The 14,264-nt window shown below is 41.4% G+C and overlaps 1 protein-coding gene across 1 annotated transcript; it reads left to right on the top strand.

The window, feature by feature from the left end:
- Window positions 1-795: 795 nt before the first annotated feature.
- Window positions 796-5,626, top strand: LOC125893827 (thioredoxin-interacting protein-like). Its single transcript, XM_049584758.1, has 7 exons — window positions 796-1,214; window positions 2,250-2,325; window positions 2,437-2,584; window positions 3,191-3,403; window positions 3,490-3,636; window positions 4,047-4,361; window positions 5,282-5,626. The coding sequence occupies exons 1-7, from the start codon at window positions 947-949 to the stop codon at window positions 5,327-5,329; spliced, it is 1,215 nt and encodes a 404-aa protein (XP_049440715.1). The 5' UTR covers window positions 796-946; the 3' UTR covers window positions 5,330-5,626.
- The last annotated feature ends 8,638 nt before the right edge of the window (window positions 5,627-14,264 follow it).

The following is a 14,264-nucleotide window of genomic DNA, read 5'->3' on the forward strand; positions in this document are numbered from 1 at the left end:
CAGGTTTAAAAGTTAATCCTTGTTGGTGCAGTCCAGCTTAAATGACTTTAAATACATTTAGAATTCCTGTAGAAAAACTTTAAATAGATTTAGAATCCCTGTAAATGACTTTAAATACATTAAAATGACCATAAATGACTTTAAATTGATTTAGAATCCCTTGAAATTAATTTAAATAGGTTCCTGTAAATTACTTGAAATAGGTTTAAAATTCCTGTAAATGACTTTAAATTGATTTAGAATCTCTGGAATTGACTCTAAATACATTTAAAATGACTATATATATAACTACAAATAGGTTCAAAATCCCTTTAAATGACTTTAAAAACATTTAAAATTCCTGTAAATGACTTTAAATACATTTCAAATGACTGTAAATAACTTTAAATATATTTTAAATCACAGTCAATGACTTAAAATACATTTCAAATTCCTGTAAATAACTGTTGATAAGTGAAAGTGATAGTTGAGTCCACCAGTTGTTGGTATTGTTGTTGGAGCGGCAGCCGAACAGTAAATCTGCTTCTATTCTCACTCTGATGACTCCACTGTTCAAATGCTGCTTCTCATTTATGGCCGGCCAGTAACAAGCCCCGCCCCCTGCGGCACGCGCTGTCCACGCGTCCTTTCTGCACTCTGATTGGCTTCATTCGCCGGGACAGCCGGTGCTGACCAATCAGAGAGCTCCGTCCCTCAGCGGCTTGGTTTGTCCACACACTGTACACGTGCTGCTCGGTGTTGCTGTAACGGGACTCCGGGACACCGTGCCGACGGTATAAAGCGAGCCCGACCTGTTTACTCACCCTGAAACAACCAGACTAACGACAAATAACACGGTTCATGGTCGTTACGATCGTTAATCGTTCCTGTCTTTACTGTTACACGTTACAGTTTGATTTAATTCATCATCTTCATCACTAGTCCCAGTGAAAGTCTCGGTACCATCATGGTTCTGTCTTCAGCGAACAAGATGGCAGTGTTCCAGCTGGTGTTCTCGGACCCCGGCAGGTCCTTCTACAGCAGCGGGGACAAACTGTCCGGCTCCGTGCAGCTGAAGGCGGCTCTGCCCAGCAGGGTGACCGGCCTCAGGGTCACCGCCGCCGGTTGCGCCCGCGTGGACTACCGCGGTGGGAAGAAACACAAGAGCCGCAGCCAGGAGGTGGAGTACCTAAAGTATGAGGAGGAGCTGCGGCTGGAGGAGAAGCTCACCAGAGGTAATCAGGACTCTAATCACTGAGGGTCTCACTGACAAATAAAAAATGCATATATTTTCTCTCAGTAAATAAATTGAAGTTGAATTTATTAAATAATTAGATACTATATGGACAAAATTGCAAAATAAATGTAGAAATATTAGTTCTGCGTTTGTATATCTTAATAATGGTTATTTTCATTTTTAAACTCGTTATTTATTTATTTTTTGTGTTATATGGTGATAACATAAGTGAGGACAAGTGCAGGGATATATAAACACACATTTTATAGAGAGTAGTAGAGTAAGACAGACATATGTATTTATTACTGATTTTAGCTCTTTGTTCCTGAAACAAGTTATTTGATGGAAATCTTCTAAATTATTTTATATTTTAAAATGTTTATGAAGGATTTAGATGAAAAGTCTGAAATCAGCCAGTTTGAGTTTAAATAACGTGCACATACAAGACATTTATAGTCAGTGAATATTTGTAGCTGTCAGATTTATGTAGAGATAATTTAAGTAAAATAAAATGTTATTATTACTTTCAAATCTTTCATACCAGTCAGTTTTAGTAAGTTTTCCAACTTTTGCCAAGAGGGAACTTTAGATATTGGTCCCTAGATTATGTTCACCCAGTTTCATGCAGATCGCTCAAACTTCCTAGGAAGAGATCCATTTGAAGTGTTTTTCAAAAAATTCAAAATGGCAGAAAATCTACATAAGCAGAAGTTATGGGTTCTTGAGGCAAAGGTGTTCCTCATGAGGAGAGGCATCTCTGTGCAAAGTTTCATGTCTCTACCACATACGGGGCATGAGATATGCCCATTCAAAGTTTGACATTTCAATGGGTGGCTATAGCGCCCCCCTTTGGCCAATTGATGTAATATTGCTTCATTGGCATCCTCCCATGACCCTCTACCACTGTGCCAAATTTCACATGGATTGACCAAGTCAGTGAGGAGAGAAATGTGGAACACACACACAGACAGAGTTTTCGTCATTATATAGTAAGATAATTAGTTTGAATTACTCATCATGTGTCTGTCCTCAGACTCCGATGGCTACTTCCTGCTGCAGCCTGATCAAACTTACAGCTTCCAGTTCGGCTTTGAGCTTCCTGCAGCTGGGTGAGCGTCACTGATGATTCATTAATTACAAATAAGTGATTGTCAATCAGGCATTGATTGCAGAGGTGATCACAGCAGTTTATCCTGACGTGTCCTCTGGTCTGGTTTCAGGCATCTGGTGTCGTCCTATAAAGGCAAGTTCGGTTACGTCCGTTACTATGTGCGGGCGGTGCTGGACAGGTCCCCTCAGGGTGCTTTGCAATGTGAGAGGGAGTTTGAGGTCGAGGAGCCGCTGGATGTGAACCGGCCTGAACTGCTGGTACGAAAACACACTCACCAACACTGAAACTCTGAGTAAAGGATGTTTATTATTTGATCAGCAGCTTTCAGACTTCCTTCCTTTAGTCAATTGTTTCACTTCCATTCTTTAAAAATCCGATTACAGAGATTTTAAAGTGTCAGCATTAAACTTAGTTTAAGCTTCCTGGCAGAGTCACATTTTCATGTGTCACTGTTCAAATTAGTCTAAAACCACAAGGGATGATGACAATTAATCTATGATCATCGAACATGTGAAATTTAACCCATCAATCGATAGGCTGTGCAATCCTGTCAGAGTATATGCATTTGGTGTTGTTTGGTACAAGCAAAAACATTTTTTGAATCACCATTAATCGATTAATTGATCGTTAATTTCACAATCTGCAACCCTAATAACAACACAGGTATAAATATATGGCATGGTTCTGTATGTTCTGGATCCATAACTGAGCTCAGATTTTTTCACTAAAACCCTGAAACTGATCTAAACCGACACCATGACAGTCGAAGTTAGATTACAAAATAAAAAACAAATACATAATGATCTGAATCATGTGTCTTGTCGAGATGATAAGAGCTGATCAGTTCCCCGTGTCGTCCGCAGGCTCCAGCTGCAGCCTCCAAACAGAAGAAAGTCACCTGTATGTTCATACCTGACGGCCAGGTGTCCATCAGCGCTCAGATCGACAGGAAGGGCTTCTGCGAGGGAGAAGAGATCAGCATCAACGCCAAGTTCGAGAACACCACCTCACGTATTGTCGTGCCGAAGGCCGCCATCATCGCCAAACACTCATACCTTGCAAACAGACGCACCAAGGTAACGCCCGGTTACAGAATGGCTTTCTGTCTCTGACGGGACCAAACGGTTTTCAAAGATCTGATCTCTGGTCTGTTTTATTTCAGGAGTCGCGTCAGAAACTGTCGGCGGTTCGAGGGAACCACATCATCTCGGGGATGTGTGACATATGGCAGGGGAAGACCATCAGAGTCCCCAAACTGAGGCCGACGCTGCTCGGATGTGACATCATCAAGGTGGACTACGCCCTCATGGTGAGTCATGATGACATCACGACAGGTTAATACTAGCAGCTGTGATGAAATGTGAAATCAGATGAGATGAGATAAGAGAAGACGAGATAAATGATATCAGATGAAATAAAATGAGATAATTAGAGATATGATTAGAGATAAATGTGAATTATGAGAGAAAGATTAAAAAAAGATGAGACATTGGGAAAAGATGAAATAAGAGATAAAAAGACATCTTGGGATAAAGAAAGCTGAGATCAAATGAAATAAGATAAGATTTGATAAAATGTGATAAAATAAATTCTTAAGATGTTTTGAGATTGATTGAGATCATATTTGAACTGGCAGAAAATGACATTGGATAAAAAAAGCTGAGATTAAAGACATTAAAATGAGATATTAGACATTAACCTTCTTCCTCCTGCCTCCAGATCTACCTGCACATCCCCGGCAGCGAGAAACTGATCCTGGAGCTGCCGTTGGTCATCGGTACGATCCCGTTCAGCGGCGTCGGCAGCAGGACCAGCAGCATGAGCAGCCAGGTCGAGTCTCTGAGCAGCTGGTCGTCCTTCCCCTCAGCACCGCCCAGCTACAGCGACATCCACAGAGACCTGAGGGTGGACGGGCCCCGCACCCCGCTGCTCCTGGACTACGACGGCGGGGAGGATGACGAGGAAGAGGGCGGGCTCTTCATGAGAGCACCTGAAATGTACCACCTGCCTCCCCCTCCCCCGGCATACACAGAGGTGAGATAAATAAAGTCACATTAACAACATGAGATTAGTTAAAATGAACAGAGATGAGATAAATGAGATTAACAACATGAGATTAAATAAAATTAGATATAATAAAATTAGACTAACCAAAATGAGATGAGATTAACATGAGATTAAATAAAATTAGATTGACATATGAAGGTTAAATAAAATTACATTTGCTGAGATGAGCTAATTGATATTAACAAAATGAGATTACTTAAAAGTAGATGAGCCGAGATGAATTAAATGAGATTAATAACACAAGATTTTAAAAAAATGAGATAAACTAAGATTGAATAAAATTATATTAACCAAGATGAGTTGAGATGAGATTAAAAACATGAGATTATAAAAAGAGATTAAACAAAGAGAGATTAAATAAAATTAAATTAACAACATGAAATAAAATAAAATCGGAATAAACAACATGAGATTAAACTAAATTAGATCAACATTATTAGATTAAATAAAATGAGATTAAACAGAAGTAGATTAAATAAAATTGGATTAACTTTCAAGAGATTAAATGAGATTAAAAATAATAAAATCCAATATAACATGGTCGAACAATGAGATAAAATAAAATGAGATTAAACGACATGGGGTAAGATTAAATCAGATTATATGTACTTAAATGAGGCGAGAAATCAGGTAACGTGAAATGAGATAAAACGACTTAATGACATGAGGCAGGGCAGAATAAAATTAAAAACATTGAGATGAGATTAAAACGATAAAATGAGATCAGGTGAGATCAGATATTGGACAATATAAGATTAGATCATATAAAATTAAATTAAAATAAGACAGATGAGATTAAATAAGATGAGACGAGATGAAAAATTTAAGAAAATGAGTTTAAAAAAGAAAGTTTGGTTTTATAATCTTCTGGTGTTTGTTGCCTTCAGGTCGATCAGGACACCGTTAACCCTCCTCCAGTGGTTCACGTCTTCTAAGGACTTCCTGTCCCTCCGCCACGATGGACTGAACCCTGAAAACTGAACTGGACTGCAGTGCTCCCTGATGACGACGATGACTCGGCAGTTTCCTGACGATGACTCTGCATGTTTTGATACTTTATTCTGTAGATAAAAAACAGAGAAAGTGTTTTGTTCTGACGTGTTTTTGATATTTGTTGTTACTCAGTTGAATGTTTGTTTTTTTTACTGAAGAGAAGAACTCAGTTTTGTATATGATGTAAATAAAAGCAGATGTTTATTTTTTTACTCAAACAATAAATCAGTTTAACATCATATCTTGTTGTCAGTGTGTTTGACTGAAGACTGATGTGTGATCACATAAAAAATAAACCAACAATATTCTTAATGCAGCAGTGTTATGTAGGAGCGTTTATCATACAGACTAATAAACAAGAGTAAACAGGATATGGCATGCAGTATACCTGCTGTGATCCACTCGCCATCAAAAACCATAAAAACTAGTGAGAGATTTCATTACTCAACATCATTTGTTCAGGAATTGATTAAAAATGCAAATTAAACAAAATATATTGGTCACAAATTTAATAAAATCTGTTAGTGGGCACTTATTTTCCTAAATAGTCCACTCACCTGACAGGTGTGGCGTATCAGGACGCTGATGAACAGCATCATTACTATACAGGTGTTCTTGCTGTGTCTTAGAGTGAAGGCCACTCTAAGACACAGATGTCATTTTGAGTGATCATGTCGTTGGCATGCTGACTGCAGGAATGTCCACCAGAGCTGCTGCCTGGGAACTGAACTTTAATTTCACTTCCAAAGGCCGGCTCCAGTGTCGTTTCCCCGAATTTGACAGTACATCCAACTGCAGACCATGTGTAACCTCACCAGCTCAGGACCTCCACATCCCACGTCTGCAAGACCATCTGAGACCAGCCACCCAAACAGCTGATGCAACAACTGTGCAACAACTGACTGAAGAATTTCTGCGCAAACAGTCAGAAACAGTCTCAGTGAAGCTCATCTGCACACTCATCATCCTCACCAGGGTCTTGACCTGACAGCAGTTCTTTGTAACTGACTCGGGTTGGCAACTGCCCACCTTTGATGGTGTCTGGCAACTAGGAGAACTGTTCTTTTCACAAATGACTCAGTTTTCACTGTACCAAGCAGATGGCCGACGGTGTGTTTGGCCTTGTACTGGTGAATGGTTTGCTAATGCCAACATTGTGAACAGAGTGGCCCATGGTGGTGGTGGGGTTATGGTATGAGCTGGCATAAGCTATAGACAAGGAGCACAGGAGCATTTTACTTTACGAGATCCTGAGACCCATCATCATCCGCAGCCATGACCTCATGTTGCAGAATGATACTGCTCGTCCCCATGTTGCAAGGAACTGTCCACAGTTCCTGTAAACTGAAAGCATCTCAGTTCTCGAACGGCCTGCACACTCACCCACTGAATATGTTTGGGATGCTCTGGATCAGCATATACGACAGCTTACTCCAGCTCATGCCAATATCCAGCAGCTTCACGTAGCCATCAAAAAGGAGAGGATATACCACAGGTCAACTCTATGTGGAGGAAATGTGTCACACTGCATGAAGCAAACAGTATCTCAACAGATACTGACGGATTCTTTAGATGCAAGGAGTTGTGAAATCCTAAAAATCCTTGCATAAAATTCTTAGATCTTTAACTTAAACCTGTGAAAATGGGAGAAAAACAAGTGTTGCATTTCAATTTTTGATTGGTGCAGATAGGTAGGTAGGTAGGTAGGTAGGTTAGTTGGTCTGCAGATAGATAGATAGATATAGATCGATAGATATAGATTGATAGATAGGTAGGTAGATAGGTACACAGGTAGAAAGGTAGATAGGTATATAGGTAGGTTGGTCGGTCTACAGATCGATAGATAGATAGATGGATAGATGGATCGATAGGTACACAGGTAGAAAGGTAGGTATATACTAGGTAGGTAGGTCAGTTGGTCAGTCTACAGATACAGTAGATAGATAGACAGATAGATAGATAGATAGATAGATAGATAGACAGATAGACAGATCGATAGGTAGGTAGATAGGTACACAGGTAGAAAGGTAGATAGGTAGGTAGGTCGGTTGGTCCATCTACAGATAGATAGATAGATAGATAGATAGCTGCAAATTTTTTTCCCTGTTAAAGGGTTTTTTTGGGGGGGGGGGGGGGGCTGTGGGTCCAAAGGACAGAGGGTTGTCATCTGTTATAAATAAAATTGAAATGAAATTAAAATAGATAGATCGGTAAGTAAGTAGATAGATAGATAGATAGATAGATAGATAGATAGATAGATAGATAGGTACAAAGGTAGATAGGTATAGAGGTAGGTAGGTAGGTCGATCACTCAGTAGATAGATACATAGATAGATCGGTAAGTAGGTAGGTAGGTAGGTCATATAATGACCCTGTAAATAAGTTCTGCCAGAATCTTTATGAAACTCCTACATCATCATGTACAGATTATCAGTCTACTGCAGTGACATTCAACTCACGGCCTGTGAGCCAACTCAGAACTGCAATAGGGTGCCAGGTGGCCCACTGAACTGCAGCTGCAACTACTAAGGTGAGTGAGGACAGCAGCCGTCTAAAGGTTAAAAACAGGCGATTCATTTATTATGTATATTGATCGGCCTGAGACTGGGAGGTCGTGGGTTCGATCCCCTGCCAGGTCATACCAAAGACTATAAAAATGGGACCCATTGTCTCCCTGCTTGGCACTCAGCATCAGGGGTTGGAATTGGGGGGTTAGATCACCACATGATTCCCGTAGCCATCGAAAAGGAGAGGATATACCACAGGTCAACTCTATGTGGAGGAAATGTGTCACACTGCATGAAGCGAACAGTATCTCAACAGTACTACTACTACTGACGGATTCTGAGACCCATCATCATCCGCTGCCATGACCTCATGTTGCAGAATGATACTGCTCGTCCCCATGTTGCAAGGAACTGTCCATAGTTCCTGTAAGCTGAAAGCATTTCAGTTCTTGAACGGCCTGCACACTCACCCACTGAGACATGTCACCCACTGAATATGTTTGGGATGCTCTTAGATCTTTAACTTAAACCTGTGAAAATGGGAGAAAAACAAGTGTTGCATTTCAATTTTTGATTGGTGCAGATAGGTAGGTAGGTAGGTAGGTAGATAGGTAGGTAGGCAGGTTAGTTGGTCTGCAGATAGATAGATAGATAGATAGATAGATAGATAGATAGATAGATAGGTCCACAGGTAGAAAGGTAGATAGGTATATAGGTAGGTAGGTCAGTTGGTCGGTCTATAGATAGATAGATAGATAGATAGATAGATAGATAGATACACAGGTAGATAGGTATATAGGTAGGTAAGTAGGTAGGTCGGTTGGTCGGTCTACAGATAGATAGATAGACAGATAGACAGATAGATATAGATCGATAGGTAGGTAGATAGGTCCACAGGTAGAAAGGCAGATAGGTATATAGGTAGGTAGGTCAGTTGGTCGGTCTATAGATAGATAGATAGATAGATAGATAGATAGATACACAGGTAGATAGGTATATAGGTAGGTAAGTAGGTAGGTCGGTCTACAGATAGACAGATAGATAGATATAGATCGATAGGTAGGTAGATAGGTACACAGGTAGAAAGGTAGATAGGTATATAGGTAGGTAGGTAGGTAGGTAGGTCGGTTGGTTGGTCTACAGATAGATAGATAGATAGTTAGGTAGATAGATACATAGATAGCTACAATTTTTTTTCCCTGTTAAAGGTTTTTTTTTGGGGGGGGGGCTGTGGGTCCAAAGGACAGAGGGTTGTCATCTGTTATAAATAAAATTGAAATGAAATTGAAATACATAGATCTGTAAGTAAGTAGGTAGGTAGATAGATAGATAGATAGATAGATAGATAGATAGATAGATAGATAGGTACAAAGGTAGATAGGTATAGAGGTAGGTAGGTAGGTCGATCGGTCAGTAGATAGATACATAGATAGATCGGCAAGTAGGTAGGTAGGTAGATCATATAATGACACTGTAAATAAATCCTGCCAGAATCTTTATGAAACTCCTACATCATCATGTACAGAGTATCAGTCTACTGCAGTGACATTCAACTCACGGCCTGTGAGCCAACTCAGAACTGCAATAGGGTGCCAGGTGGCCCACTGAACTGCAGCTGCAACTACTAAGATGAGTGAGGACAGCAGCCGTAAAGGTTAAAACAGGCGATTCATTTATTATGTAGATAGATAGATAGATAGATAGATAGATAGGTACAAAGGTAGATAGGTATAGAGGTAGGTAGGTAGGTTGATCAGTCAGTAGATAGATACATAGATAGATCGGCAAGTAGGTAGGTAGGTAGGTCATATAATGACACTGTAAATAAATCCTGCCAGAATCTTTATGAAACTCCTACATCATCATGTACAGAGTATCAGTCTACTGCAGTGACATTCAACTCACGGCCTGTGAGCCAACTCAGAACTGCAATAGGGTGCCAGGTGGCCCACTGAACTGCAGCTGCAACTACTAAGATGAGTGAGGACAGCAGCCGTCTAAAGGTTAAAAACAGGCGATTCATTTATTATGTATATTGATCGGCCTGAGACTGGGAGGTCGTGGGTTCGATCCTCTGCCAGGTCATACCAAAGACTATAAAAATGGGACCCATTGTCTCCCTGCTTGGCACTCAGCATCAGGGGTTGGAATTGGGGGGTTAGATCACCACATGATTCCCGAGTGCGGCACCACTGCTGCTCACTGCTCCCTCAGGGGATGGGTCAATCGGTGGGACTTTAACTTTAACTGATAAATATTGTTCAAAGCTTAATTGGGGTCATCAGGTGGGTACCCTCCTTCACTGGTGCTCCGTGATAGACCCCCAACACCTCCAGAGGGCTCAGGCATCCCAGATGCACCCCCTCTGCTTTTACTCCTTTGAACTCTGCTGTTGTCAGTGGGATTTTGGGGTCCAAGTGTTGCCTCGCCTCTTGATCCACTCGCTTGTGTGTCCAGCAGCACCAGAGAAGGCTTCGATGGCCTGACACTGGGCTTGGCCTCGAATTTCCATTTCTTTAAGCAGTCTGGTAGTTGACATGCCCACGAAGCCTCTGTAGCCTACTTCAACTGGGCAAACCTTTGCTTTTCAGCTGCGTTGCTCAGCGTACTTAAGGCTCTTGTGCTTGTAGGCCTCCTCCACATCATCCTCAGTGCAGTGATGAGGACCAAAGCATGAGGTCTGGTCTGAGGTTAGTAGAGGCTATCTCAGATGGGAAGCATAGAGGCTGATTCAGATCAGCCAGTTACCTCCAGTCTCATTCCCCTCCCAGTTGGCTGGTATCTGATTTTACTGTACAGGTCCTAAATTGCTTCACACCTTCGCAGACAAACCCTCTTGTAATTGTAGGATGGAATGACAGAGGAAGTAGGGCATTGACAGATGTCTATCTCGTCTCCAGCGTAGCTGCTAGACACCTGATTGTGCCACCAGGCATAATAACCTCGTGTCAGGCTTGTCTTGCAGCCAACCAGATTCTGTGTCAGGTTTGCTTGAGATGGGCGGAGGGGCCACGTAGGGTCTTGGCCATACCATTGGCTGAGGTTCCTCAGGAATGGCAGGACATTGTAGGTGGCTCGTATTATTAATTAAGCTAGTTTGAGATGCTTCCATGTCCCACAACTTTCTCTTCTCAGCTCCCTCTTATCTCATCCACTGTCCTTGATGTGCTTGAGAGACGGCCTTTGCTCACCTCATTGCCTGCTCATGTTGGCGTACCTCCTTGACCAAAAGACCTCAAGGCTGAGATGGGGTTGCCTTGTACCAGGGTGGTCTGCTCCCTCCAAGGCCAGGGCCTCCTCGTCCTTGTTGCACATGTCCAACAATGTCCTGGTGTTTTAAGGGATGACTCTGCCTATTGCGGAGCTGCAGATGGGGTCCACTGTTTGGGCCACACATTGGTCACGGGATTCCGTCAGTGTCATTTCCAATCTGACTTTGAAGCATTCATACTCCTCTGCACGACTGGACATTGGGAGCTCTCGCAGGCCTTTTCCATACAGCCCTGTCTTGGTAATGCACCTGGGGAGACCTAGCCACTTTTTGGTAAATGAGCTGATTAGTGTCTCCAGTCTGTCAGCCTTAGAGATTGGGACCTCGTAGATGGTCAATGGCCACATTCGCCTGGGTAGGAGCCCGAATTGAAGGCACCAGATCTTCAACCTGCCACGGAGCAAGGACTTGTTGATACTCTCCAGAACACTGATGGTATCCTTCCTAAGCTGGTCCACTTGATTGGTGTCTTTGAGGGATGTGCTGAACCAACGTCCAAGACTTTTAACTGGCTTCTAAGACTTGGATTATACTGCATGAGTTAAGTGAGAGCTTGTAAATGGATGTTTCGATATAGCTTTGCCGTTGTTGCATGCGGTCCCCAATCAATCAATAATACAATATGTTTGCTGTTTTCAACCTGTCCTCACTCATCTTTGCCAAGAGGCAAATTTAGTCGCAGCAGCCCCGCCCAGGTCAGGTGTAAACAGGGGTGTTTCTAGAATTTGAGGACATTCAGGGCTTACTCCAGACCTCTCTCTGTGCAGGCAAGCAAAAAAATAAGTTTTATACATGAATTCAAGGTATCTCGGTATCAGCAACTGATTTAGAAACATTTTTCCTGGATGAACATGGGTGAATTATTATTAGGCCCCTTGCCTCCTCATTTTGCAGAAGTGGCCTCCAGGCAAAGCCAGTTGGATCCTCCTGGTCTGATGTGTAAAAATGAGTGTGTCTATAAACTGAACTGGTATGTTAGTGGGTGAGAGGTCAGATATCAGGCTGATGTTAGACTGACAACAGTTTTAGGAAACTACTGTTTTAGTGAGTGAAGACTTTTAAAGGGACGATGTTTCTGTAGGATGACTTCACTGTAAAGATAAAAAAAGAAAATAAAAGATGTTTTTGGAAAAAAGACAACATCTGACAAAGTATAAACATTTTTGGAAAGTTTTTAAAAAGCGAGGACATTTTGATGGTTGTCACTTTGTTCTTTAAACTTGGTTTCTAAAATTCAGGGTCAGGAAAGTCCTCAAGGAATTACTGAAAATCAATGCAGTGTGTGTGTGTGTGTGTGTGTGTGTGTGTGTTTGTAATCTGACTCTGTTGTTTACTTCAACTGCAGCTGTTCACATCAGAGACTCTTCAGTCTGACCTCTGACCTCTGAGATATACATGAGAACTGCACAGGTACATATGTACGTGTACATGTGTGTATTTAAATATTTAGTGCAGATCTTACACATTTAAACTAATGACAGAAGCACATTGTGCACACTCACTGTCATCATGTCACAGCTGCTGTTCACCCCTGACACACTTCTTCTGTTCTGTTTTTTGGAGCTGCAGTCCTCCGCCTGCATGACCAGCAACCTGTCTTCACTCCCATTGGTCGACAGCTAATCCCAGGATGCGTGTGATTGGTCGAGGCGTGGAAGTCACTCGCTCAGAGAGTGATTGAGCGCTCAGGTTCCTCTTTCTGTCTCTACTTTTAGAAGCAGCCAGCTAATGCTAACGTTGTTGCTGCAGACAGACAGGAGGTCAAAGGTCACAGCATGCTACAGGTCAGCATTCATTTTAACCGGTGACCGTGAACACACCACCAGTGAGTCAAAGCAAAGCAGATAATGAACAAGTTCATTAATGGTGTCAGCTCTGGGGTTGTTGTCAAGAAAAAAGGTCTCAAAACAGGAAATAGGTTTCCGAAGTGTAAAGATAGAGGTGTGATTTGATTCAGTCAGCGGGAAGATGACCTCAGATCAGCTTCCAGGACTTCCTGGAAGAACCTGAGACACACGGAGACACCCTGAGACACACAGTGACACACACTGAAACGCACACACTGAGACACACACCATGGGACACCCTGAGACAGATGGATAAGTTTATTATTTCACTGTGAACAAACAGGTTTTACAGTGAAACAGATTCTGTTCTCACTAATGATAGAAAGTAATAAGTCATAGTCCACCAGCGCCCCCTGCAGGCTGCAGTGGTCATTACAGACCTCATTCCACAACCTGAATATTTTTAAGGGAGTGGCAGTAATACCACTGAACATTCAAGGATCTGAGTACTTCCTCCACAGGCTAGATTTAAAAAAACAAAAAACAACAACTATTACATTCATGTTTATCAGCCAATTTCACTGAAGCGTTTTTATATTCCAGGGTTTGTGATCTACATGTAAAAAGTTATATCAAAGTCTTGATATTTAGGCTATCATCGCTGCTGGACGCTCAGTGTAGGAATGTGTTAGCCTTACATGAACTTCATTACTTACATGGTGGAAAATAACTCATTGTCATTAGGAATCGTAAAAACTTTTGTCAAGCATGGATTCTGCTTATTTTCATAGAATTTAACATAATTAATAGCTAGCTAGCTAACGCTGTCTGATTACAGTAATATAGTAATTTTCACCCCTGCTCATTTTAGAAAGGACACCACAAGAAAACATGTTGTTAGTTTATGTAATATAACTTAATGTGTGTTTAGATTGGTTTCTGTCTGCCACCAGGCACGATTCTTGAAAATGAACGCTTGTTAGCATTTGAGTGTTAGCATGCTAGCTATCGCTGGCAGCAAGAAATAAACAACAAACAAATAAATGATCCATTGGCAATTTGATAATCTAGACAAACAACATGTTTTCTTGTGGTGGCCTTTCTAAAATGAACAGTGGTAAAAGTTACAATATTCTATTTATGATGATGGAGTTAAAAATACAGCGTTAGCTAGCTAGCGCTATTTGAAAAGTTGTCAACTTCCACATTCAACTGCACTATTTAGGAACGTCTAGAAAAATGATAGAGCTTTTTTTTTTTAGAAAAACACAGCTGCCGTTAGTTGCATTTGTTTACAGGCAAGTTGTGTCTT

This window comes from Epinephelus fuscoguttatus, linkage group LG8 (genome assembly GCF_011397635.1).
Source record: "Epinephelus fuscoguttatus linkage group LG8, E.fuscoguttatus.final_Chr_v1".
NCBI lineage: Eukaryota > Metazoa > Chordata > Actinopteri > Perciformes > Serranidae > Epinephelus > Epinephelus fuscoguttatus.